The 26,907-nt window shown below is 41.7% G+C and overlaps 1 protein-coding gene and 1 long non-coding RNA gene across 3 annotated transcripts in view; both read right to left on the bottom strand.

The window, feature by feature from the left end:
• plppr4b (phospholipid phosphatase related 4b) overlaps positions 1-3,181 on the bottom strand; it is a 56,137-nt gene extending 52,956 nt beyond the window's left edge. Inside the window, exon 1 of the mRNA XM_024802098.2 lies at positions 2,811-3,181. Coding sequence (XP_024657866.1) covers positions 2,811-2,882 — 72 coding nt within the window. The 5' untranslated portion in view covers positions 2,883-3,181. The remainder of the gene's footprint in view (positions 1-2,810) is intronic.
• Positions 3,182-17,399: 14,218 nt separating this feature from the next.
• LOC105940648 (uncharacterized) lies at positions 17,400-25,207 on the bottom strand. 2 transcript variants are annotated; one of them, XR_013100033.1, is made up of 4 exons: positions 25,037-25,207; positions 21,332-21,388; positions 21,030-21,104; positions 17,400-19,693 (listed from the first exon to the last, which is right to left on the bottom strand). It is a non-coding gene; the product is annotated as an uncharacterized LOC105940648 (long non-coding RNA). The 2 variants fall into 2 exon arrangements; XR_002721450.2 differs by lacking the exon at positions 25,037-25,207 and having other exon boundaries at positions 21,332-21,626.
• Positions 25,208-26,907: the final 1,700 nt, after the last annotated feature.

Raw genomic sequence — 26,907 nt, 5'->3', positions numbered from 1 at the left:
GCACTTTGGCAACAGTGGGAAGGAAAAACTCCCTTTTAACAGGAAGAAACCTCCAGCAGAACCAGGCTCAGGGAGGGGCGGGGCCATCTGCTGTGATTGGTTGGGGTGAGAGAAGGAAGACAGGATAAAGACCTGCTGTGGAAGAGAGACAGAGGTTAATAGTAACTAATAATTAATTAAACTAATAATTAAATGCAGAGAGGAGTATAAACACATAGTGAGCAACACTCATTTTGATCCACTGTTCTTTAAAACATTGCTTCGGTTCATTGAGGTCTCTAGTTTATCCACAGCTTTCTTGACTCCTCACCACAGCGTTTGAGGCCTGAACTAACCTCGTAATATTTTGATTCTTTCCATTATCTGATGCCAGTGTGCTTCAGATCGTGGTATTATTCCTGAGAAGTAAAGACTTACAATTGGCAGGTGTACTTTCTTTTTACTGACTAAACTTTACAGCTTCCTAACATGCACTTATATACTTTTTCCATAATATTCTGCTTAAAGCATTTTTGTGTAGACCCTGCAACTTGAAATTTTGACTCTGATCTCCTTTTGTTACAGTAGGCAGGAGACTAATTCCAGGTCCTTAGACAAAGGTCTTTTTGGTTTAGGGTATATTATACGTCTAATGATTCCCTTAGATGTATACTCACAGCCTAAAAACTATCCAGCAACTAAAATGTTTTCAATTGAGAAGGAGTTAAAACCAGCGTGTTTTCATTTTGTATTTTGGGGGTTGGCTGGAAAAACGAATAGCAGATGGACGATTCTAAGTTGGGCTAAAAACAGCAGCTGAATGTGAGACTGTGCAATGATTTCTGCAAAATCTGATGATTATGATATGTGATTTTTGCTTTTTGAATGATACATATTTCAGAAATGTTGAGGTCTCATAACTGATGCTCATGAACCCAAACACTTAAAATGTAGGGGAGACCGGGGATAGTTGTAACATTTTTGACATTTCTGTCTGTAAATTGGAGCTCGTTTAAGCTAGTGGATTCAAAATGTAATGCAAAGTATTTACATGTCTCTGCTATTAAATAGTGCAGCTATTTTCTCTGCAGCACAATTACCCATTGCATGGTATGGTCTCAAACACAAAGAGTGAAATGTTACAATTAACCCCATAGTCTGGGTTAGTTGTAACATATCCTGGGGTGAAATGTAACACAATGAAATAAGGGTACTAACAAAACATTAACATGTAATCTTTGTTTATTCAACACATGAATGCACTTAGAGCCCTTTATGTAGCTGTGTGTGTGTGTGTGTGTGTGTGTGTGTGTGTGTGTGTGTGTGTGTGTGTGTGTGTGTGTGTGTGTGTGTGTGTGTGTGTGTGACAGAATGCAGAAATCTAGCTTTTGAACATATTCCAACCCCCCAAAAAAGAGAAATTATGGAATTTTCTGCAACTGAATATTTCATTAATTTTGTTTGGTCTTCCTTGAGTTTGGCCTCATTGGCTCAGTGGGCATTATAACCTACAACTCTTGCACCAATTTTGAACATAACAATGAAGCTGAAAAAATGTAGTTGTTCACCAGCATCGCAATTCCATTACTTTTTATCATGGCTTACCTTGGTGAGGTTTGCAAAGTGCTTCAGAAAGATGAGGAAATCTGTTTCTTGCACCCATCCTGATTTATTTCCACTACCAGTACTTCCTACTGGTCCATCTCTGACACAGTGGTCTGCACAATGTATGTGTGGGGAACACAAACAGTGGAGGAATTGTGTTGCCAATGGCATTAACCGCATATACAAAAGCGACCAGTGAACCTCTCTCTGCTGATGTCGTTGCCCCAACTTGTTTAATATAAGTTAAAGTAATAGTGTGGTAAGTTGTAACATCTGCATTATTGTTACAACTGACCCAGACTCCTATAGCCATGAACTAGCTAACATTACAGCCAACGGCTAAAACATTAGCACTAAAGAAGACCTACACAGAATATATCCCCATAGACATACAAATAACACAATTTAAGTTTGATGAGTTTAACTGCAAAGCAGATAATGCTATTAGAAATTGAAATAAAGTAGAAAAACGTACTTTTTGGCATACAAATTACTTTTTTTCATGTTAAATTGTCTGTGTTTGACAAAATGTGCTGATTTTTCACATGTAATAGCAGAACTGAGTTAGGCATGCACAGGATGAGTCACATCATTTGAAACTTAGCCCTGATTGGAGAAATTGGAAGTGTTACAACTATCCCCGGTCTCCCCTAATTTAAAAACATTTGTTTTCGTGGTTTGCATTTTGCTTTCTATTGGATCCAACAGAAAGCAGAAAAAATTAAAAATAAATTAAGAAATGATGCTACGTTGTGATATTGTGTGTATTACCACGGATGATTGTTGAGATGTCAGCGTTTTACTGTGTGAGCAGCTAATATCATACATATTAGAAATATAAAATTCAATAGCTGCAGCTGCACAGCTACTTAAAAAATAGAAAAAAGCAGCAGCCCATTGGCTTTTACTTGACCTATTTTGATAATGAGAACAGGTGGCTGTGCTGAGCACAAGCAGAGGGGGTAAAGGGGGGATGCTGTGCTTTATCACATACTTTAAGTGGATGAAAATCTCGATGAAAACGTGCGCGCCATTTGCTCATCACAGGCTATTGCATTTTAATGCTGACCAATTAGAATTACCTATTTTTATATAGCTTCATATAACGCACCTACTAACAGAGGCTCGTGTGTAATAATGCAGCTCTGATATAAATACGATCAAATCAAATGACATCCTCGCTGTAGCAGGCGTTTGATGGAGGTACAAAGCAAAGCCTGACTCACCTCTACGAAATAGAAGCAGGGCAGCAGGCTAACACTGTCTTTAGTCTGGATCCTCTTCTCTCGTACAGACATGGTCGGCCTCTGAACGTCCAAACAGATCCGAGATGTAACGAGGAAAGAATGGCTGCGCTCCTCCAGGCGTCCTGCTGGAATCAGGAGCGCTCCATACCGCTGTGTATAGCAGTATGCAACAACCGCTCAGTGTTCAGCACGGGGACCCGATGCTCCCTCCAGCGCGACCCTTTATACCTGCTGGTGAGCTGCTGGTGAGCTGCTGGGAGCGCGGTTCTGTGTTTTTCTCTCCGCTTGCTGTCAGGTAGAGAACAGCGCCTGAGCAACAGAGCGAGAGGAGGAAAGAATGGGGGGGAGAGCGCAGACGCACTGAGGAGGGCTGACGGTGGACCACCAAAGTGGATGTGCATGCAAAAACGTCTGTTTCACATATTCTTAAACGTAATATGAATGCTGCTTTGCCACACGCTGCTCACGCTTAGGTGTTATGGCATCATTTGTGGTGATTATGGCGCATAAGCAGCCCTTATCTGTGCGACTGTTCCTCTGCGTTTAAAACACATCGTAAAGGTTTCCCTCTTTGCTTTCCTCATATTTAACGTCACATCAGCAGCGACATCAGAGGCAACTTTATGTATCTGAAAGCTGTTCCTAAATAGTGCCAAAACTGGCATTTCCAACGTACGTCCCCCAAAATCAAATTAAGCCCGATATCGGCTACGGATGTTAAATTCACGTTATATTTTGGTACCATTGACGGATATTTTCCGTTTATGTTAACATTTAGAGGGACTTCTTTTTACTGTAACTCATTAAATGTACGTCTTTATATCCTTAAACACATATTTCCACACAATTACAACCTAATGCACCATTTGCTCACAAATTCTTAAATGTAAACTTCTTAAAATAATCTGTGCTTTATAAACAGCAACATTTGTACAATTAATGTTAAATATCCTTATATAGTTCTTGAGTTGCAGATATCAGATTTCAGTGTTGATTCAACAGAATTGCCTGATACTGATTTAACTTTGTTTCAATCAGTATTTGATATCTGGGATACTAACGACAACATCCACCTCGTCATAAAACGAGTAAACAGCTAACACGTGAACAAAATAAGTCATCTTTAAAATTTGAGCATTTTTATGTTCCTTGAAATAAATGTTTCTTTATGTGAATACGTTGATATACATTCATTTAAGTGGCTGCGACGTGTTTTCTTCAAACAGGATACCCGACAATCCCAACATTTACCAATATAATAAAAATAATATACTATAGACATAATAACATCCAGAGTGGCTTTAAGGTAGGATCGCTGCCTTGTGGTTGCTGAGCTGATGATACAGTATATGTAGTCAGTTATGGTCAAAGTTTTTTTTTTAAACTCACCTTTTATTCCCAAATGAAATCAGACTGAGCATGTGTGCTAGATTAACACTGTAGGGTCTTTACCTTCAGACAACATTTGTTGACTGCTAAGTGGTGCTAAACTGAACAGCTCCAAAGGTGTTCCTGAAATTTGGGTTTATTAGAACAGAACAGATCTCAGCAGAAGGCTGACAGGACTTTTACCCATAAAATAAACATAAAGTACAGAGAAAAAAACATTTAAATAAAAAGAGATGAGGACAGATTACTACACCAAACCATAAAAACACGTTTACTGGATTTGTTGTGTCAGGGGTGGAACACTTCAAAGAGACCCTGAATCAGTGTCCCCCTAGATTCTCTTCCCTTATTTAAGTCACAGCTCAAAACATACTTGTATGGCTTACTCACTTTAATACAGATGTTGTCAAATCTTGTTTATTGTTTATTGTTTTGCTATTTTAATTTATTTTAATCTATTTTTAATCTGCTGCTATATTGATACATTTTTCTCTTTGTAAGGTGAACTTGGGTTTCAGAAAGGCACCCTCAAATATAATGTATTATTATTATTATTATTATTATTATTATTATTATCATGCGGACTGTCATGTATGGAACGCCAGGACTGCCATAATGAATTAATTAAATACACCATTAAATAATTAATTAAATGTGGCAATAATTAATTAAAATTGGAATTAATTAATTAAATAAATAGTTATGACACATGTAATTAATTAATTATTGACACATTTAATTAATTAATTATTGACACATTTAATTAATTATTTAATGGTGTATTTAATTATTTCATTTTGGCAGTCCTGACGCCTGGCTCTCATCATGAAATAATTTTATCTGTCAGCCTCACCCATCAAACTCAGGAGGCGGGGTTAACGCTGCCCATGCAGCTTCTCTAACATTTGATTGGTTGCCGTGCAAAGTAAGTCAAAACAGGTCGATCCTAGATAATCGATTGCTTGTGTAGACTTGGGGCAGCCAGGTATCCCAGAATGCAGATCAAATCACAAGCAGCAATGGTGGTGGTGTAGTTTTAAAATACCCCGTTTTTCTGTCACCAGCTACACTTTTAACAGTGTTTTAGCCGCGAATGTCGAGCCGTATGTCTGGTCAGGTTGTCAACATAGAATATGTTTGCAAAAGTGCTCAGATGTTTTCAGAGATTTCACTAGCTCTGCTAACAGTTAGCATGCAGAGCGCACCGAGGGGGTACATTAACCGGTTTGTTTACATATTCCACTCTCCGTGTTCCACATGTTGCATTCGCAGATTCTCATTTTCACCGAACGATCGTCTCTTTCCGCCTGGTCTTGTGTCTCTGTGCTTCTGTAACATAAAGAACGAGCTGACATTTTTCTCACGAAACCAGCGATCAGCTCAACAGACCCTCAGTTTACCTGCATGCATCCTCCTCCTCATCTGTCAGCTGTTTAACACCTGCTGCTAATTCAAGAAACACGCATAGTTACCTGGTGATAGTCACAGTTTAACTGCACAAGATAATTAAATATAGTATTTTCCCCGAGCGCAGAGCTGCTGGAGCTTGTTTCCTTACAGAGCACTTTATAGGCGAACAGCTTTATCAGCGGCTGATGTCCAATCACCAGCACACAGCTTTGAAACCTCAGCTGAGTTTTAGCTCTCAGTGGTTAAACGCTGGACTTCATTCACTCAGGTTCTGTCTGTCGGGTCACGTTTACTTCGCTGTTTTATTTACAACTGAGCAAATCGGTTTGGCTGAGGTTAAAGTTATGTTTCATAACTGCATAGTTTCACAGACGTTTAATGGTTCACATGTGTTAGACTGAACTATCATCTAAATATCATCTGTTTTTTAATAGTTATTCAACTGTATTCTAAGCACCAGCTGTCTGTTAGAATGTGATTTTTTTTCTCTCTGTTGGCAGAGGTATAAAAATGCGCAGGAAAATCTGACGTGCATGGCAAACTTCACCGACGATATTTAGGGAGGAATAAACACACATCAAACATAAATGAACCATTTGTCTGTCTCCATAATTGAGAGCATTTTCTCTTCTTATGTCAACACTCTCTCTCTCTTTTTTTTTTTTTTTTGCTTTTTCGGTCATGTTATGTTTACCTGTCAAAGGCTTGTTACAAACTATGAAACACATTGTGCAGACTTCTGGATGTTAGAAGAAAACGAATACTGCTCATGAATGAGACTAAAGGCAGGAAGGTGTCCTTTAAAACTAAACATGTTAATAGGACCTCCCTGTTTATATCATAGTTTATGATATAGCACGTGTATTTCAGTAATAGCCTGCTGAGGCCACTATACGTGCTGGCCTCATATCAAATGTGAAGGCAGACTGAGTCTATGTTTGACGTTTTTTATATCTAATCTTCCTTTTCAAACATTTAAACAGCAGCGAGTCTGCAGCTGAGGGAATACAAATTCAAATTGTCGGAACAGGTTTGCTCGTTTCTTGGATTCATTTGGTGATTTATTAAATGTATAACTGTTATTCTAATCTGCTGCTGAGTCTCTTACACTTTTCTTTATGCTGTATATTTTCACGTCTCTGGAATAGTTGGCAGTTAGATAGTCAGCTGGGAAACTCTGTGTTAACTCATGGAGCTGAGGATATCGTGGATATGCTGACCTCGCTCCGTGGTGTACAGGGCCGTTTACCCTCATGATTAATATTCACAATAAAAATATTAGCCGAACATCATGAAGTCTGTATGTGTTTCATAGTGTCGAACAACCTTTGTACAGTTAAAGCCAGCAGTTACTACATGACGGAAACACCAACGTTATCTCTTTTATGTGTTTATACACAGGTCACGCTGATTACTGAACAAAAACCCAAAGATCAGATGTTAAACAGATTTATTTGCTCTCTCTCCTCCTTAAACATTTTTTTAATGTTAGTTATAATTCAGAATTGGCGACTGAAACACGTAGGACACATAAGAACATCAGGAAATAAAACATCGATAAATATAACCTCAGTAAAAGAAGTCAGCGGGGGTTACTACAGCTGTGTACCGGGGCCTGCGCTTTGTCGGTGGGATTGCTTGCGAGGCGAGCGGGTCTATCCCACGCTTTGCCGTGAGACTGGGCAGACATCTCCGAAATCATCGAAGCACTTTTGCAAAGAATCAGAATCAGAATCAGAATCAGAAAGGGTTTTATTGCCAAATGTTGAGCAGGTTTACAACATTAGGAAATTGCTGCGGTGCTTCAGTGCAAACATACTGTCATAAAAATATAAAAATAAGAATAAGAATTAAAAGTGCTAAGTGGATAGATATATACATGATATATACATGAGTGCAGGTGGTGATCAGTGCCAAACATGGAATGATGCAGTGAACACAGCGTAGGGTCATGTGTTAGTGGTGGGAACAGTCATACGGTTATTGTTCATGTGTCCGACAGCAGAGGGGAAGAAACTGTTCTTATGGCGAGAGGTTCTGGCTGTATCTTGACAAACCGACCAGACACATGAAGATTAAACCACTACATTCTCGGCTAAAAAAATATTAAAACGGTATTTGGTGACACACAAACAGGGTTTTTCAAAGCTCAGTTCTGTTAGCTTCCACATGCCGGTTGTTGTGTGCTAGAAACAATGGCCACCAGGCCAAAACAATGGTTTTGACTCGATCAGAGTTAACCCCGCCCCCTGAGTTTGATGGGTGAGGCTGACAGATAAAATTATTTCATGATGAGAGCCAGGCGCCAGGACTGCCAAAATGAAATAAATAAATATATCATTAAATAATTAATTAAATGTGTCAATAATTAATTAATGTGCTGCTGAACTTGGGGAGCCGCTACAACGAGTCTTCAACCTCAGTCTGTGACTGGGGAGAGTGCCCGCCCTATGGAAGACATCCTGCATCGTCCCGGTCACCAAAAAGAACCGGCCCAATGAGCTGAATGACTTCCGACCGGTGGCACTGACGTCACATCTTATGAAGACTCTAGAGCGGCTCTTCCTCAACCTCCTCCGACCACAGGTACAACATGCCCAGGACCCACTACAGTTTGCATACAAGGCGGGTGTCGGAGTGGAGGATGCCATCCTGTACCTCCTACACAGAGCCCACTCACACCTGGATGGGGGAAAAGGCACGGTCAGGATCCTGTTTCTTGACTTTTCCAGTGCCTTTAATACCATCCGGCCCTGTATGCTTCAAGAAAAACTGAACAGGATGGAGGTGGACCCCTGCCTGGTGGCTTGGATCTCCGACTACCTCACCGACAGACCACAGTACGTCAGGCTGAAGGACATCACGTCTGACACTGTGGTCAGCAGCACAGGAGCACCACAGGGAACTGTGCTGTCCCCTCTTCTCTTCACCCTGTACACCTCTGACTTCTGCTACAACTCTGAATTATGCCATATTCAGAAGTTTGCAGACGACACAGCCATCATGGGGTGTATCTGGGATGATCAGGAAGAGGAGTACAGAAGTCTGGTGAGGAACTTTGTCGCATGGAGTCACACAAACCACCTGCAACTCAACACCTCAAAGACTAAGGAACTGGTTGTGGACTTCGGGAGGTCCAGAGAAGGTCCACTACCGGTTCAGATAGAGGGGGAGGAGGTGGAGGTGGTCAACAAGTACAAGTACCTCGGGCTGTGGGTGGACAATAAACTGGACTGGTCATGCAACACAGAGCACCTGTATAAAAAAGCCCAAAGCCGACTGTACTTCCTCAGGAGGCTGAGGTCTTTTAACATCTGCAGGAAGCTCCTGAGGATGTTTTACCAGTCGGTGGTTGCTGGAGTACTTTTCTATGCTGTGGTGTGCTGGGGGAGCAGCACAGCAAAGAAGGACTCATCCAGGCTGGAGAAACTGATCAGGAAGGCTAGCTCTGTGGTCGGCATGAAGCTGGACACTCTGGTGACAGTGGCAGAGAAAAGGACATTAAAGAAACTGATGGACATTATGGACAATGCCAGGCATCCTCTGCACACGGCCATTAACAACCAGAAGAGTCTGTTCAGTGACAGGTTGCTTCTCCCAAAGACAAGAACTAACAGACTTAAAAACTCCTTTGTCCCACACGCCATCAGACTGTTTAACTCCTCCCTGGAGGGGAGAGGGAGGGGAAACAGGAGGACAAAGGAGGGGGGAACAACTAAGCTGTAGTGCCTCTTCACCTCACTGTGCAATACCTTGTGCAATACTTTTGTAAATAGTCAACAGTGCAATAGACTCAATACTTGAAATGTGCAATTCACTTGTATTTTTATTTTTATTCCTATTTATTCTATTTATCCCCTTCGTATATTTTATTTATATTGTCTCTGTATTTATATGTATGTGTGTGTGTGTGTGTGTATATATATATATATATATATATATATATGAGGGTGGTGGAGAATGACCGAGCTAAGATCCTGTGGGACTTCCAGATACAGACGGACAAAATGGTGGTGGCTAACCAACCGGACATAGTGGTGGTAGACAAACAGAAGAAGACGGCCGTAGTGATCGATGTAGCGGTTCCAAATGACAGCAATATCAGGAAGAAGGAACACGAGAAGCTGGAGAAATACCAAGGGCTCAGAGAAGAGCTCGAGAGGATGTGGAGGGTGAAGGTAACGGTGGTCCCCGTGGTAATCGGAGCACTAGGTGCGGTGACTCCCAAGATAGGCGAGTGGCTCCAGCAGATCCCGGGAACAACATCGGAGATCTCTGTCCAGAAGAGCGCAGTCCTGGGAACAGCTAAGATACTGCGCAGGACCCTCAAGCTCCCAGGCCTCTGGTAGAGGACCCGAGCTTGAAGGATAAACCGCCCGCAGGGGCGTGCTGGGTGTTTTTTTTTTTTTTTATATATAATATTCTGTAACTCTGTAACTTCTGTCGGTGCTGTGCTTTTTTGGAAATCGAATTTCCCAGAGGAACCCACCCGAGGGATTAATAAAGTTCTATCTAATCTAATCTAATCTAATCTTAATTACATGTGTCATAACTATTTATTTAATTAATTAATTCCAATTTTTAATTAATTATTGCCACATTTAATTAATTATTTAATGGTGTATTTAATTAATTCATTATGGCAGTCCTGGCGTTCCATATTCATGGACCAAGATGACTTTGGGATACCTTGGCATCCACCAACATGCCTGACGGACCTCAGCTTTGCGGATGACATCGCTTTGTTTGCTGATATCTGGAAGAATATGAAGACCGTGACATGAAAACTTGGAGCAAGAGGCAGCCAAAGTGGGCTTGTGGATTAGCGGGAACCAGATCAAGGTTATGAGAATTGGTTACATGACGGCACAGGATCCCATCTCTGGAGGAGGTTAACCAATTCCCCAACCTGGGCAGCATCCTTGCATGCGACGGAGATACTGATCATTATGTTGTATGTCGGATTGTGAACGTGGGTGCGGTCTTCCAGCAGTTGATCTGCTTCACTCCAAAGACCGACCTGATGACGAAGATTCGTCTGCTCAACTCCATCATTATACCTGCCGCGATCTGCACTTGTGAGACGTGGAAAACATTACTCTGCTTTTTTCAGAAGCCCGGGGTCTTTTGGATTGTAATTTGTTTCATAGTTGGATGCCTGACTGACAACTGCATAAAACAAAACCTACACACAATATTCGAAGCACATAGCGCACAGTCGTAAATTCCCCCTAATTTTGGTATGATCCGAGCTCAGGCACTAGGCGACTGAGCACAGCCAGTAGCGGTTTTTGATACGGGCGACACGGGCGGTTGCCCGGGGCGGCATCGTGGTGGGGGGCGGCATCACGGGCATCGGCAAAAAAAAAAATTGCTCGTACTCATGCTGCCCCGACGTCAGCCAGCGCATATTGGGAATGGCACAGGCACCGATCGGTTTTCTATCACCCGTTTGCTGGGAGTAAGGGCGCCCTCCGTTTGCGAGGTGTGCCTGCTGCTGGCGGTACAGGGAGGAGGGGGGGGGGGGGGGATTCACTGGTGGCTGGAGCGGCGTCTAATAACCAACCAAAGTAAAACAAAAATAAAAACAAACCAACAAACACGAAAACACCAGACATCATGATACAGACTTATAATTTGCACCGATGTTTTTTAGAAATTCTGTACGCGAAAAGTGAGCGCGAGAGCCCTCGGTGCGCCTGCTCGCTGCTGAAGTCAAAGTAAACTTTATTGTCATCTCCGCTACAGACAGTCCAGCATATAGAGAGACGAGACGACGAGGCTGCAGTTACAGCGGTGCAAGTAAACAAACAATAAATATAAGAAGAGTAAGAAAATAAATATACGCTTTAGGACTCGGGGTAAAGGATCAATAACAATTTAAAATTTACAGTTTGATGATTTAAAGTCTCACACAAGCCGTCGAAAGGGGCGGGGCTGGCTGCTTCCAAATAGAGCACATTTCATTCATAATGATGTAAATCCAAGCCCATCATGTATTCATGATTTGAATCCTGGGTCGTGTGAAATCCCAGAAATAAACCATAGACAAAGTGAATCTGTGAACTAAGGTGTAGGTTGTAGGGGATGGGTGTTCATACTGGAGTGCAAAATTAAAACCAGTGGAAGATGGACAAGAAAAGTTCAAAGCCATCAGGTCCTCAGTTTAGAAAAAAGAGAAAAGAAGAGGAGGAGAAACGAGCAAAAGATGCACTCAAAAAAATGAAATTGGATGGTTGTTACATGCATAAGATCCAAACTTGTAATTTGAACTAAATAATTCCATGTTTCTATGGTGAACGTAATTAAATTATGTAGCATCTGCATGAAATTCAGCAACTTAATTTGTCCTTGTTGAGATGACATCATACAATCTAGTAAGAGTGGCTGGATCCAGGCAACTAACCACTCTTACTAGATTGTATGATGTCATCTCAACTGTCCCCTCCCTCCTTTTCCTCCCCATCCCCGGCTACCTCCCTCTTCCCGCTCCACCACACTCACCCACACAGGTAGGGCCTTGGGGTGCGGGTGTGTCACAAGGGTGCAGGGGAGACCCTTCCCCCCCTGTCCCCTTCTGGCCACCTGTGCCTCAATTTTATCTCACAACTTAGACATTCACAATACTCACACTCTCATAACACACACATATATATAGGGCCTTGAGGGTGGGCACGTTAATGGCGTCCAGTGGACGGTCTGTGTACTCAAACCTACCTCTGGCGCTGGTGCCCACCTCTCAATTTTAAATCCATGTAGACACTGAGGGTTCTCGGGAGGGGCCGTGCTAACACCTGCTGCTCTCTGGCAGCAGCACCATGCTCTCCCTTGTTTTAAATGCACTTTAGAACAACACGCAGCAACACTACACATGAGCGGGAGGAGGGAGGTATGGGGTCTTCACACACCCCTGTTCTCTGCTAGCCATTGGGGCGGGGGGGGCTGTGAGGAGATGTTGGCTGTCCGATTGGCCTCCCTGCTGCTGCGGAGCCTGGGACGGTCTGCTTGCCTCCACCCGGGGAGGAAGGGTAACATCTCTTGGGTCTGGGTTCTGTTTCCCCCTCTGGGGGCGAGGGTACCTGGACCCGGGGTAAAGAGTATGTTTGGGGAGTGTGATTGTGTGTACATGTCCATTTATGTCAATCCTTACGTTGGGTGAGTGCTGAGTGTTTGTATATGTGTGCATGAGGGTGGGAACGCATGTTTGTGTCTGTGTCTATATGTCAGGTCTCTCCCCTATCTCCCCTCACCACACTCCCTGCCGGTGACTGATGCCCTCAGGGGTCGGTGCATTGGTGGTTCTTGGTGTCCGGGGCTGGGCACTCAGGTATGTACCGGCTCACTCCCGGTGACTACTTGGCGGGGCCTGGCGCCTGTTGCTCGGTCAGGCCTCCTCCGGGGTGCGGGGGGCCCTCGGGCCTCCGGCCTCTGGGCCTGCGGCTCGGTTCACTCTGGCACAGCTGGCTGCCGGCAGAGCCAGCGGGCACGCCGGTGCAGCCCCCTCTAGCTTCTGCTCGGTGGCTACTGGGTGACGCCTCGTCTGGGGATCCTCAGCCCTTCCCATGAGGGTGGCACGATGCCCCTCCAGTGGTCCTCCTTGGGCTCTTATACTCTGGGGCCTCTGGATGTCTGGGGCCTGGATCTCCTCCATGCCTGCTTCATGCCCTGGGGGACGGGGCTATGGCACATTATACACAGTTCAGATTTCCCCTCCTGACCTCTGTCATTGAAAACAAATGGTATATAACCAAGTTTTGTGATTAACTTTTCTTACTGATCAAATACTTATTTTCCACCATAATTAGCAAAAAATTCTTTAGTAATTGGTGTGGCACGGACTCCACACACACAGACACACACACACACACACACACACACACACACACACAGGATTTCTGTGCTCACAACTCTTTGTGACTTTCAGCTGTTTCACTTTTCAACGTGACAGCACAGGTAACTCCAGGATAGGGATGGGTATCGTTTAGGTTTTATCCGATACCGGTGCCAAATCGGTACTTCTGAAACAGTGCCGGTGCTTAAACGGTGCTCAAACCGGTGCTTAAAGAATGGAGAACACCAACTTTGTCCAAAAACCTCTCACGTTCAGCTGTTTTTTTGTAAAAAGATAACAATGTTAGCCTTTTCTGCAGCTATGGGGCATATATGGTATCACTCTTGGCTGGAAGCAGTGCTTAAACAATGGAAAAAAACACAAACTTTGTCCAAAACCTCTCATGTTCAGCTGTTTCCCTCTTTTTCTTTGGTCATTTTAGCCTTTTTGGCCAGGGTGAAGGGAGTATCTGCCATCAAACAAGAAGACAGCCGCATGTAGCTATGATGATGTTTGCTAGTTCACCTTACATGCATTAATGTAATAATGTGGTTAGCCTACTCAACGTAAATTACACACGAACATTAAGCTACTCACGCAGAGAAGAACGGCTGCTGCTGCATCATCATCCTCATCATTTCTGCTACACTGGCAGGGCTAGGGGCCAGGACTCTCCTCTTCGGGTTCTTGGGGGATGCTATGCGTCGCCAGGTGATTCATCGGATTCGAGGTGTTACCTCCTTTGACAGTATCACAGTATCAGCTTAAAGCACTTGTTGCTGCTGAGTTTGCATCTTTTGCTGTGAAGTACAGCCAGACTTTTGACCGCTTCGCCTTGGGCATTTTTAATCTGTAGCTCTGCTCTAAAAGAACGTACGTACCTGGACCCGCCTACTATCCTCGGAAACGTAAAATGATTGGCTAGAATCTAAAGTGTATCACAGCTCAGGAAAAAAAAGCACCGAAATAAAGCACCGAAATGTGCGCTGCTTTTCGGTCTGGTTACTACTGTTTATGTCAGAACCAGTGCCATCATGGCACCAGATACCGGTACCCATCCCTACTCCAGGAGCATCCCCTGCTCTCACGACTCCTCACACTCTTCTCCTCACCTCCTTCATCACTGTACATAAATAGAGCAGAAAGAGCATGATTAATTTTAGTCCACACCTAATTCCTCTGCCACCTCAACGCTGCCCTGAGAGCTCACCATACTGCAGCAGGCCAGAGACCACACCCCCACCTCAATCAGACAATGTGATTTTTTTTGGATTTTCTTTTCTCATTTTGTCTCTCATAGTTGAGGTATACCCAAGATGAAAATTACAGGCCTCTCTCATCTTTTTAAGTGGGAGAACTTGCACATCTGGTGGCTGACTAAATGCTTTTTTGCCCGACTGTATGTGGCTTAATTTTTTACCTCCCAATAAGAAGTTTTCATTCTTCCTCATGTTGGAAAATGCCACTAAGAGTGTACGGAGAGCATCAAAATATGATACGAAGGGGTTTTTGATCAAACCTCTGCGTAGGCTGATGTTGGGTGAACCGGTGCATCTAACAGGTTAACATTTTCACTTTGGAGTTTGTTTCTTTTCATGTCATGTTTTGTTTGTTTCTCATCAGGTTCATCATTTACAAAGCACCTGGAGAGATTATCCCTAGATCTAACCCTAGAAGATATAACAACAAGATGAACTACTTGTACATTGATTCAGCAAACAGCAAGTCCTACATGCACAATAGACCCGACTACAAGAACCTCAAAGATCCATCTGGTGCCTTGGCCCACACCCTGAGACCAATCTTGAAGAAAATTAGAAACATGGTGAGACCATTAGTTTGGTCCAGTAATGGTCCTCTACCAAAACACATCATTTAATGCATATGCTGGAAACACTCAATACAGGTACACGTGCAGATTTAAAGTGTGAATGCTGTTTTATCATGATTTTTCATTTTAGCTCCATGAAATGGAGAGAAATAATGATTTGCTTAAATTGTAGGTGCTTAACAGTAGTTCTGACATATCCAGTTGAAACTATTACAAGCGCATGCAAGGGATTGAAGAAAAACAATGGCTGGGTAGTGCTGTCAGTGGACAAGTGAAAAAAACAACATGCCCACTTTAGTCGAAGAGGCAAAAGCGCATCACATGAGACAGCTTCAGGCAACTGAGGAATTTTTATTACCAGGAGAAAAAAATCCACATCCAGAAGCAGGAATTAGATTAGATTCAGTGTTTTCACCATTTCACAAACGTCTATGAGACTGTGCTGTCATGTAGGCCGAGGATGTCTCTTGAAAGTGTTAATGCAGATTTTTTCTTTTTTTTTTTGTATGATTTACAGCTGCCAAACTTTGGATTCATCAGCTACAGTGATCAACCTCCAGGATGTTCCTCACATACCACATTTGGCCACAGTAAAGGTAAAGAAAGCTTCTTTTTACAGACAACACATTGTCAAACATATAAAACAAACACTGGAAAAAGTTTGTTAGACTATTGATCTTATAAAATGACTGAATCATTATTATGAAGGCAGTGAAAGGATTAAAGTGCTTTGAATAAAATGCATCCTATTCCTTATTTTATGACCAGCACTGTAACTGTTTACTGTCCACAGGGGTGATCATGGTGGAAAGAGACAGACCTGGGGTCTGGCTCTTGCACAGCACACCTCAATTCCCCTTCAGAAGAGACCAAAACAATTTCTGGCCTGAATCTGGATTACAACTTGCTCAGACGTTCATCTGTGTAACTTTCAACTATAACCAGTTCATACAGATCGGTAAAAAGCTCAGTTCGAACTCTGGACATTTCACAATTTAAAGCCCAGAGGCTGATCTAAACCTCACAGTAAAGATCTTGTTTAACTTTTTCCAGGTAAACATCTGCAGTACATCAGAGCTTTTCCATTTGAACATGATATTCCAGATGATTTCCATCAAGAGCTCATAGATGCAACAAAATGGGTTGAAGTTCCCCCATCGAGTGATTACCAAACACTCACATCAAGAGGAGGTCTGAGGTTTTATAGCATTGCTAAACAACAGTTGCAAGAGCCAGGTGAGATGTCTGCATGTTTAAAGGTTAAAGTAATAATCATCCTTTAAATTACACTGTGGAGGTATGGCACAGACGACACAGGAACTCCAGCTTTTCACTCCGACTTTATCCGTCTCCACATAACTTTGCGCCACACACTTGACAACAAACCTCCCAGCAACCTGGGTGTGAGTGGAGCCCCCTAGTTGGCTGCCATAACACCCGTTTTTGTTGGTTAAGCTTTTAATGGTTACAGTGATATTTGTCTGGTCTTAAACCAGACAAATATCATTGGGGATGAGAATGGATGACTTGGAATCTTTAAAGAGAGGACAGGTTTTAGGATCAGCCTAGCTCAATGCCAGTTGACATATATGTATTTACATCCAAATAGAAATTTAGGCGATGATATTTATGCTGCCTATAGCTGCCGACAGCTGCTGCATATCTGAAATCCACGTACTGTTATTCACTTTGTTACTGACGTTATGTCTTCATCAATGGCTGAAATGCAGTGTCTGAGAAGAGAGTGTGAGTGTAAACGGGTTTTAAAAGGTTCAATGTTTCAAAAAGACAGGAAATGCTTTAAATGCTCCTTGATCCTTTTGCAGATGGAGACCTGTACCACACTATTGCCCAGGCAGTTCAGAGTCATGTGTATGCAGACGTGGGGCTGCCAGAAAGATCGGGCCGATTCTGACTGCTCAGGCCCCAATCATGTGTACAACATTAAAACTATAAAAAAGGTTCTGGGTCCTGCTAGTACATGGAGTCCTACAAAGGACCATTCAAAGTGGTGTGTGACCAACAGTGAATCCAACAGTGAATGGACCTGTATAGCTGATGTCAACAGGGCTCAAACCCAGTATCAGAGACGAGGCGGGGCGCTGTGCATTGAGAACAGAGACGTAAGAGACAAGTTCTGGGAGTTTGCTAGAGAGTTTGATGAATGTAGTACGACCCCAACCACCATGGACACCAGTGACTGTGAGCCTGACTCAAAAATAATCCACTTGGATCCGTCAGTGACAGGCTGAAAACAGCTCAACTTTACTTCACTGTGGACTTTACCAATCCTGCCGTTAAATATTAAAAACATAAGGAAAAGGAAAGATTCGTAAGTGTTAGTTTAATTATCATTCTGAAAAGATGTGTGACAATATGACAAACAATAAAATAATAAATCTGGATAAAATACATCTGGTTTATGTTATGTTTGTTATGCTTTCACTCATTGTCATTTATTCTGCAGTTGTTGACCCTTTCTGCAGTGCCTCCTGGTGTTTGAATTTCTGCTTCTTTAATTTTCTTTCATACCTAAGAAGATGAATTAATTGCTTAATTAAAAGGATACAAATACAGCTTCAATTAAGTTTATAAGAATAACTTGTGTTTTTGAACAATAACACAGTACTCACTTTGAAACATGCAAAGTCAAAATAAATTAAACACTACATGCACACAAAATAGTGTAATTTATATTTCCCTTTTGTTTTTTTCATTTAAAAATTAAGGTTTTCCTAGAAGAAGTTCGTTAACATTTTGCTGATAAGTGAAGATTCTCAGGAGAAACAGAAAAACAGGAGACCACACAGGACTGTGTGAACTTTGTGTGTACATTTGTTTGAAATATTAACGAAATACTGTGTCAACACAAATTTGATTTTCCCAGAAAAAACAGGATAAAAAGGAAAAACTGAAGATCTCTCAGATATTGTATCCCTTACTATTTGCTCCCCATTTTATTGCTTAATAAGCTCAAGGTTTAGTGTACTTGAACTGTAAGAAATAGAATCAATTTCAATTACAATTCCATACAATTGTATTTTATCTTCAATAGAACACAGAAAAACATCAAATGTTTGAACTGAGTAATCATGCCATTTTACATTCGCCTGCTATGAAGCCATGCTGCTGGGATAAATGCAGTATGTGGTTTAGCATCATCATGCTGACACATGAAGGCCTTCCCTAAAAAGGATGTCTGGATCAGAGCATTTCCTGCTCTATAACCTGTACATACTGTTTAACATGTACGCCTTTTCAGATGTGAAAGCTGCTATGGCATTAGGCACTAATGCAGCACCATACCATCAGAGATGCTGTTTTTAGACTGAATCATCTTACTAACCTGTTATCAACTAATCATGTGTAAAATGTTCCAACAGTTCTTTCTTTCTTAGTATTACTTTCTGTTCCAGGGTTCTGTTGCCCCCATCGCAACATTTTTGAGATGTTACGGCAAAAAAGAAAAGAAAAGAAGAAGTTCCAGACATAGTAATTATGCAAAATATAATGTGATTCTCAGACATGTTTTAAAAATACATGAGAATCCTACAAACTGTGGGCCGGTATGCTACTGGAGCACCTGCAGGAAATCCATTTAACATCTGAAAAGTCAGATGTCCTGAGATATGCATAACAACAAATTACCTCTGAGGCAATAACAGAGTGACCAAATTACTGAGAAGAGAGAAAACAGCTGTTTAGGTCAGTTCTGTTTATGTCATGTATTTTTAAGGGACAAAGTCCACGCAAATATTGACTGGTCTGAAAGTTTGAGGATGATAAGCTGTAAACAGAGACCTGTTCCTGTAAATGTCTAATCAAATAAAGAACACGCCAGGTGAACGCTGTTTTCTATTTTTCATGCTATGAGGAGTGTTAAAAAGATGAATCAGACAGAAATGCATTTGCAAGTAGAAGTTTGAGAACACATCGTCTAAATAAAAATTATGTAAACAGAATGTGACTGAAAAAAAAAATCAAAGCAAAAGAGTTCTACTGTCTAATGTTTTCATTAGAACCATACATCACTTTCTCTTAACCACCACAGAAGAGAAGAGCTCCTTTCTACACTCAAGCTAAAGCTTTAATAACAACGAGCACCACAATTCGGATAATTTTCTTCGACTTCTCTGGCCCCGATAACATGATCCAGTCCAGGATGCTGAGGGAGAAGCTGGAAGACATGCAGGTGGAGGATACACAGGTCCAGTGGATCAGTGACTTCCTGACAGGCAGACCACTGTTTGTGAGACTGCAGCAACTGAGCACCCTGTTCTGTCCCCTTTCCTCTTCACCATCTGTGACTGTCTCCTCCAGAAATTCTCTGATGACATGGCCAACTCGAGACCGCTTCCTCTCATCTCATGGTACACAGAGTGTACACAGTCCTTATCAGACCTAATAAGGTTAAGATATTTTATCAACATATAAATGATTATATATCTCCAAGCATAAATAATTATATGTTTCTAAGCACAAATGACAACCTAAAAAATATCAATTCTAACAATTACAAGTGCTTTTCTGATGAAGACTTTTTTAAACTGTGTCCAAAAGTCCTCAGCAGTGGAAACACCACAGTTCAAAATCCCAAGTGCAAACCTTTTTCTCTGCAGTCCTCAAGATGCTCTCAGCTGTTTAACTTTAGGTAGAGTAGAAAAGCTTTACATATTTCAATACCACTGAGTGTTACATAAGACCCTGAAAACAAGGTGACAGTTGCTTCCCAAGCAAAAACCTCTGCATGTGCTCAGAAATCACAACAAATAAGACAATAATAAGACCAAACATATAAGTGACATAAGAGGCTAGGGAAAGAGCAAGCATGAAGTGAGATGCTGTTTGTGTGTGTACGTGTGTGCACACTTGTTCAAGGTCCCTCTCGTTATGTACCAGTGTGATAAAGTCCTGAATGCAGCCTTCAGTTCTGAGCCTTAAAGAACATACACTCAGCAGCAGAATAGAATCACGTATAACTACATTTATACATTTTCTAAATTACCAATTATTACATGCACATTCCTGCAACAATGTGATACAAAATGTGAACTACAGTTGGTGGTTTTAGCATGGAATGGCATAACAAGCAGGCTAGTTTCCAGATTAGGGCATAAGTTAAGTCCTGATTTAACTCAGTAAAAAGTGAATCACATTTGAAGCAGAAAACCCGGGGTTAACCCTGAAGTTACCTGGATATGACAAAATCTCCTCTTATACTAGAGGCCTCTGTTGTCAGGGGTGGAACACTTCAAAAAGACTCTGAATGACTTGGACATTAGGACAGACGCCATAACCACTGAAGAAACTGCAGCCGTGATCAAACTCCTTGAGAATGGCAATGCATTGGGCATGTACATGGTGTCTGCAGAAATGCTGAAGCACATCAGTGCCCCGTCAGCTTATGTTGGTCATCGGCACAAGTGCAAGAAGATTGGCTAAGAGGAGTTACAGTAAAGCTCCCCAAGAAAGGCAACCTGGCGGACTGCAACAACTGAGGAATCACACTATAGCCGAAGACTTCATAAGGCCCTGGACCAGAAATTCCGGGAAGAACAAGCCGGATTCTGCAGTGGCTGGTTGTGCACAGAGCAGAATTTAATCCTGTTCACAATCACCGAACAGACTTTGGAATACCAGCAGCATCTCTCAATTAATTTTGTCGATTTCACATAGGCATTTGATAGCGTCATATGGCATCCCTGAACAGTTCATCAAAATATTCTGAACCCTCTACCTTCGATCCAGTTGCTGCGTCCTCACAGAGGATCGCTACATCACCACTGAGACCGATATGAGGAAAGGGTGCATTCTATAAAATAAAATAAAAATATTACTGCATTGTGGTTTAGGCAAAAAAAAAAGAGAAATTAATTCACTTAAATGCACATTCATGTGAAAATAAATACACTTCCAGACCAAAGCCAAAATTTCCTTTCATGTACAATAGTAAATGGAACAATGCTGCCATCTACTGGGCAAAACTTAATAAGCAGTACTTCTTAAACAGAATTAGCCTGCAGCACAAAATACACATACCTGCAATAACATGGGACATGAGTAACCATGGGTTTCCAGCAACAGGATCCCGCCCAACTATCAAGAGAAATTTCAAATTATTAGACACGACAGTCTCCTCTAGCTGTTAGCTGCTAGCTCAGCGTGTCCATTTTTCCTACCGTCTAACCCATTAATTGCGAAACAAGATCATAAAACTGAAATCTACTCAGATGCTACTGTATGGGCAGTTCATGCTGTTAATGCTGTCATGTTAACCTCAATGGGGATCTTCAAATATGTTTTAAACTCATGTTCAGTCAGGGCGGACTGAGGAAGAACTTACCACAGCAAAAGCTTCATTGCTACTAAAGGGATAAGCTTAGGGAAAGCCCGTTTACCAGTAGCAGACTTCCACTGCGGATTTTCAAAATAAAAGTTTTAAAATCAAATCTTTCAAAATAAACCCATGGTTGTGATCCCAAGTTTAACAGGAATTTAACCACAACAAAACCATGTTCATTATTTTACATCGTTACACATACTTTCACTTACCTAACATTAACCGACTTCGTCCCTTCCTTACTCCTCGTGCTGCTGCCATCCTTGTCTATAGTCTTATTACTTCCCAGATCAATTATTGCAACTCCCTCTTATTTGGTCTCCCCAATAAGTCCCTCCATAAACTTCAACTTCTTCTTTCTGCAGCTCAGGTCATAACTCATACTCCATTAAGAGACCATATTACCCCAATTCTTCAACAGCTTCACTGGTTGCCCATAGAAGCTCAGATAAACTTTAAATATTTAATTCTCACGTTTAAGTGCATCCATAACCTTGCCCCTCCTTATCTGTGTGATCTGCTTCAAATAACCTCTGTTTCCTGCTCTCTCAGATCTTCATCTGCCACTCATCTTGTTGTTCCTTCTGCTCATCTTGTCTTTCAGTTGCTCTGCTCCTCGGCTCAGGAACTCACTTCCTCAGTTATAAGAAATATAGATTCCATTCCCTTATTTAAGTCACAGCTCAAAATTATTATTACTATTTATTATTACTCATTATTATTACTATTACTATCATCATTATTATTATTATTATTATTATTATTATTATTATTATTATTATTATGCAGACTTCTATGGACCAAGATGGCTTTGGGATACCTTGGCGTCCATCAACACGCCAGACGGACCTCAACTTCGCAGATGGCATTGTTTTGTTGGCTGACGTCTGGAAAAACATGAAGACCATGACATGAAAACTTGGAGCAAGAGGCAGCCAAAGTGGGCTTCCGGATTAGCGGGAACCAGGCCAAGGTCATGAGAATTGGTTACGTGACGGCACAGTATCCCACAGGTAGGACAGCAATGTCTGGTGGAGGTGAACCAATTCACCACCCTGGGCAGCATCCTTGCAGGCGACAGAGATGCTGATCATTAGTCGTGTGTCAGATTGTGAAAGCGGGTGCGGTTTTCCAGTGACTCTGGCTGATCTGGTTGATCCCGAAGATCGACCGGGCTACAAAGATCCATCTGCTCAACTCCATCATTATACCTACCGCGATCTGCACTTGTGATACATGGAAAACATCAGCCAAAATCGCCAAAGACTCAATGTGGCTCAACACTCATGTCTAAGACGGATCCTCCCTGTTTCTTACTCGGACCATGTCACCAATGAAGAAGTCCACCGCCGGACTGCCACATGTCCCCTCAATGACATTGTGACTGACCGGCCTTTTGGGGGACAAACACTGTGCCAACTCCCGCACCAACTGCCCAAGATCACCATCCCATGGAACCCACCCCTTGGAAGACACAATCCAGGCCGCCCCCGTACAACATGGCGGAGGACTTTCATCGGTGAGTTACACACCTTAGACAGCCGAAGCTGATCGATTGTGCTGGCGGAGATCTGCCGCCCAATGCAAACAGCAGGACCTAAGTCTAAGTAAGTCTCTGTTGTTAGACTAACAGAACACAAACCATGTGAAACCTCTGGGGACACTAAACAGCTGCAAATTTACTGGGTTTCTTTTTACTGCTGATGTGGTATTATAAATGAGTTTGAGTAAATTAACATTTAGTATTGTCAGAGAAAATCACATTTTCTCAGATTCTAATTTCTAGGATTCTTCTAATCTGAACAGAACAATAGGACACCATATGCTAGTTAGACTCTTTAACAGTGTGTGTATGCTGTTGTTGTAATGAGAGCAGGTTGCATTACAGAGTTACATAATGAGACTCTCAGCAGTGATACTTCAGCTTCTTCCCAGCGTAACATAACTGCTGGCTTGGTAAGCTGACACCACATGCACACTGTGTGAGACTGTGTCACCAGAACTCCTGTTACTGTTGTTGGAACAGATACAAGTTACAGCAAAGGTAATGCTGCCTTCATGTCCAAAGAAAACACCAAACTTTCGACTTTTTTCAGTGAAAACTTTTTGAGTTTGTAATAAACAACATGTTTTGGAGAGGAAAATGAATTTAATACAGGACAGAGTTTGAAAGCCAATAAACATAGATTGCATGTAAATATAGTTTTTTTATGCAGAGTCTTTGAAAGCAATGGTTACAATAAAACATTACTTATCATAAAAGCTATGAATGAGTATGTTTTCATGAAAAAATAAATATAATTGACGTTATCAGTGCACCTTTTATGATTATGGCTCCTCAGCATTCAGCATTATAATTGTTTTATGACATTAGATGCGAAAAAAAACTTCTATTGATTAAAAAAGTAGAATATAGTTAAGTGGTAACCACCAGAACCACCTCCGTATTATTTTTGATTTAAATGGTAGAAACGCAAAAGGACGACTTTTGCATTAAAACAACATGTTTTTTTGTTTATTTTTCCTTTTTTGTTTGTTTTTGCTATAATATAATGAGCTCATTTATTTTCTTTTTCTACGCATCTCTCTCTTTTAGCTTTTCTGACACGTTAATGCAACATTGATCTCCCCCACGAGCGCTTAAGTAAACCGCGCATGCGTCTCATCACCAGAATCTGCGATCGTGCAGCACTGTGGGTCCCGTTACTAAAAGGAAAATCCCAGGAAGTGTGACGGGATAAGGTGGCTGACGGACCCGGTGGGCCTGGGCGTTGTGTCAGCTGCAGACACCGGACAGCGCTGCGCTCAGACGGTTACCCACAGAGACTCCAGAGAGACTGCGCGAACTCTTGGAGCTGGCCAAGGTACGAGTCTCCGCGTCTGCTGCCGCTGGTCTCCACCGAGGTGACAGAAAGCTGTCGGTATCTGCGACAGCCTTGATAACATCATACTTAACAGATCACACCTGTGTGTTCAAACCAGTAATATTATGTCATCACCGAGACCTGTGGCAGGGATCGATGGGACCTCTTTTATCCACTTTGGATGTCAGTGTCTTCCACTGATGTTTGAGGATGGTGGCTCAGCGCGTTCAGCACTTTTACACAATGCTGAACAAACAAACAAAGTCTCAACTTGGCACATAAAACTTTAACAGTGAACTTTACAAGAAAATGTTATTCAACGCCGTTTCACAAGTTTTTGATGATGGTCGGAAATAATTAGGCATCCATTAGATTATTTATTTAGGTTGTAAAAGCATGTTGAAAGGATGGATATCATACTCAGATATAATTAGGAAACTGTGGCTGATTCATCATTGTATATATTAGTAAATATAAAAATGTAACTTTTGATAATTAAATTCTGTATGACTCATTTTGAAAATTGTACTGTACACTCACCTCTAAAAAGTTTTCTACAGCTCTGTTCAGAGCTTTGACATCATTGCAGAGACTGCAAAAAGAACCGCTGCTGTTTCTTTTTAAGCCATAAACCAGTGAGCTTCCCAGACAGAACTAAGCATGCATTCTGCCAGTGATGGGTCGGTCGAAATGGCTCTCAGAGCCGGATCTTTGAAGTGAACAAGGTTTTTTTTTCTTTCTCCTGCCCTCTCTTTCACTTTTTTTCGCTTCACGTTGCAAATCACCCTTGTGTTTGCGCTGAGCAGAGACGGCAAACAGAGCCTTGCGTTTGCGCCCCTCCCCCCTCTGCTCAGCGCTGAGCTGAGGGGGCGGGGCGGTAGTTACACTCGCAACAGCAGTAGCACACAACAAGAGCAGGAGGGAGAGGGAAAGAAAGAGAGCCGGGATCAACAAGAGACAACACCGTCACATTGGAAAGGTACAGTAAAGAAAATGAGTGACACCAAGAAAAGAAGCAAAGTCTGGAGCCATTTCAATCTTATTGACAAAACAAAGGCAGAGTGTACAAGAAAAGGATATCATATAGAGCCGGCTCCACAAACAACATGCACAGGCACCTGAGAACTGTCCACCCATCAGTGCAATGGGAAGATAAAACGCAGTCAGTTGAGTGTGATATTAATATTTCTAAATGCCAACCTTTGCCTTAATTAAAGATCTGGGCGTTCTTTTCTTTTTGTCGCTTTTTTTCCATATTTTAATTTATATTTGATTGTGTTGTGGTTTGCAGTGTTTTGTGTTGTTTCACTTTAAATTTGTTTAACAGGAAAAAGCTGAAAATTTAAGTAGTTAAAAGTTAAAATGTATGAAATGTAAATAGTTGGTTTGTGTATTTTATAATTTATTTATTACATTTTATGTGGAGTATATTTACAGTGGCCCCTAGAGACAAAGCACGTACAAACTCCAAAACGTACAAACTCCAAAACACAACGGAAGTGCTCCAGGATGCTAGGGGCCGTGTTGAGCTTTTACCTAGTGGCTACACAAGCCAGGAAGTACCAACAATTGGATTGGGTGTGTGGTAGTAACAGGTAAATGAGGGTTTTTTTTTTAAAATTATTTTAATATATATATATGAGTGTTTGTGTATTAATACAAAAACAATAGACATATGAATTCGATTGTGTAATTTAAGTGATCTAGTAGCTCTGTTTTGGAAGTTTAGTTAATGCTAGAAATGTGTTTTGGAGTTTGTACATGTTTCGTCTCTAGGGGCCCCCATAAAAATTTATGTATAAACATGCATAAAGAAAACCACGTTTTTTTACATTACTAATTCCTTTTGTGCATAATTTTATGTTGTTGTTGATAATTAATTAATTAAAGCAACAAAACAACCTGAAGAGCCGGTTGGGAGCCGAAAGAGCCGGCTGTTTTTAGTGAGCCGAGCTGAAAGAGCCGGTTCTCTAAAAAGAGCCGGAAATCCCATCACTACATTCTACTGGTGGTGGTCAGAGGGCCCGGTGGCGCCAGTGTCCGGCAGCCTCGCCTCTGTCACTGCGCCCCAGGGCAGCTGTGGCTACAATGTAGCTGCCATCACCAGTGTGTGAATGTGTGTGTGAATGGGTGGATGACTGAATGTAGTGTAAAGCGCTTTGGGGTCCTTAGGGACTAGTAAAGCGCTATACAAATGCAGGCCATTCTTGATCTCCATCACACATGATACAAAAAATATAATTTGAGCAATTAACCATTCAATATTTCCTTTTTTCCTGTTTCCTTTAAATATGGATTTTTAAATATGTAACTTAGATATATTTCATGTTTATGTGTGATTGAAATTGAAATACAGCATGCAGGTGCATTGGATTGTGTGGTTTTTATTTAAATTCAGATGCGTTAGGGTT

Source organism: Maylandia zebra, linkage group LG9, assembly GCF_041146795.1.
Source record: "Maylandia zebra isolate NMK-2024a linkage group LG9, Mzebra_GT3a, whole genome shotgun sequence".
Taxonomy (NCBI): Eukaryota; Metazoa; Chordata; class Actinopteri; order Cichliformes; family Cichlidae; genus Maylandia; species Maylandia zebra.
This window is presented reverse-complemented; position numbering and strand designations above follow the sequence as displayed.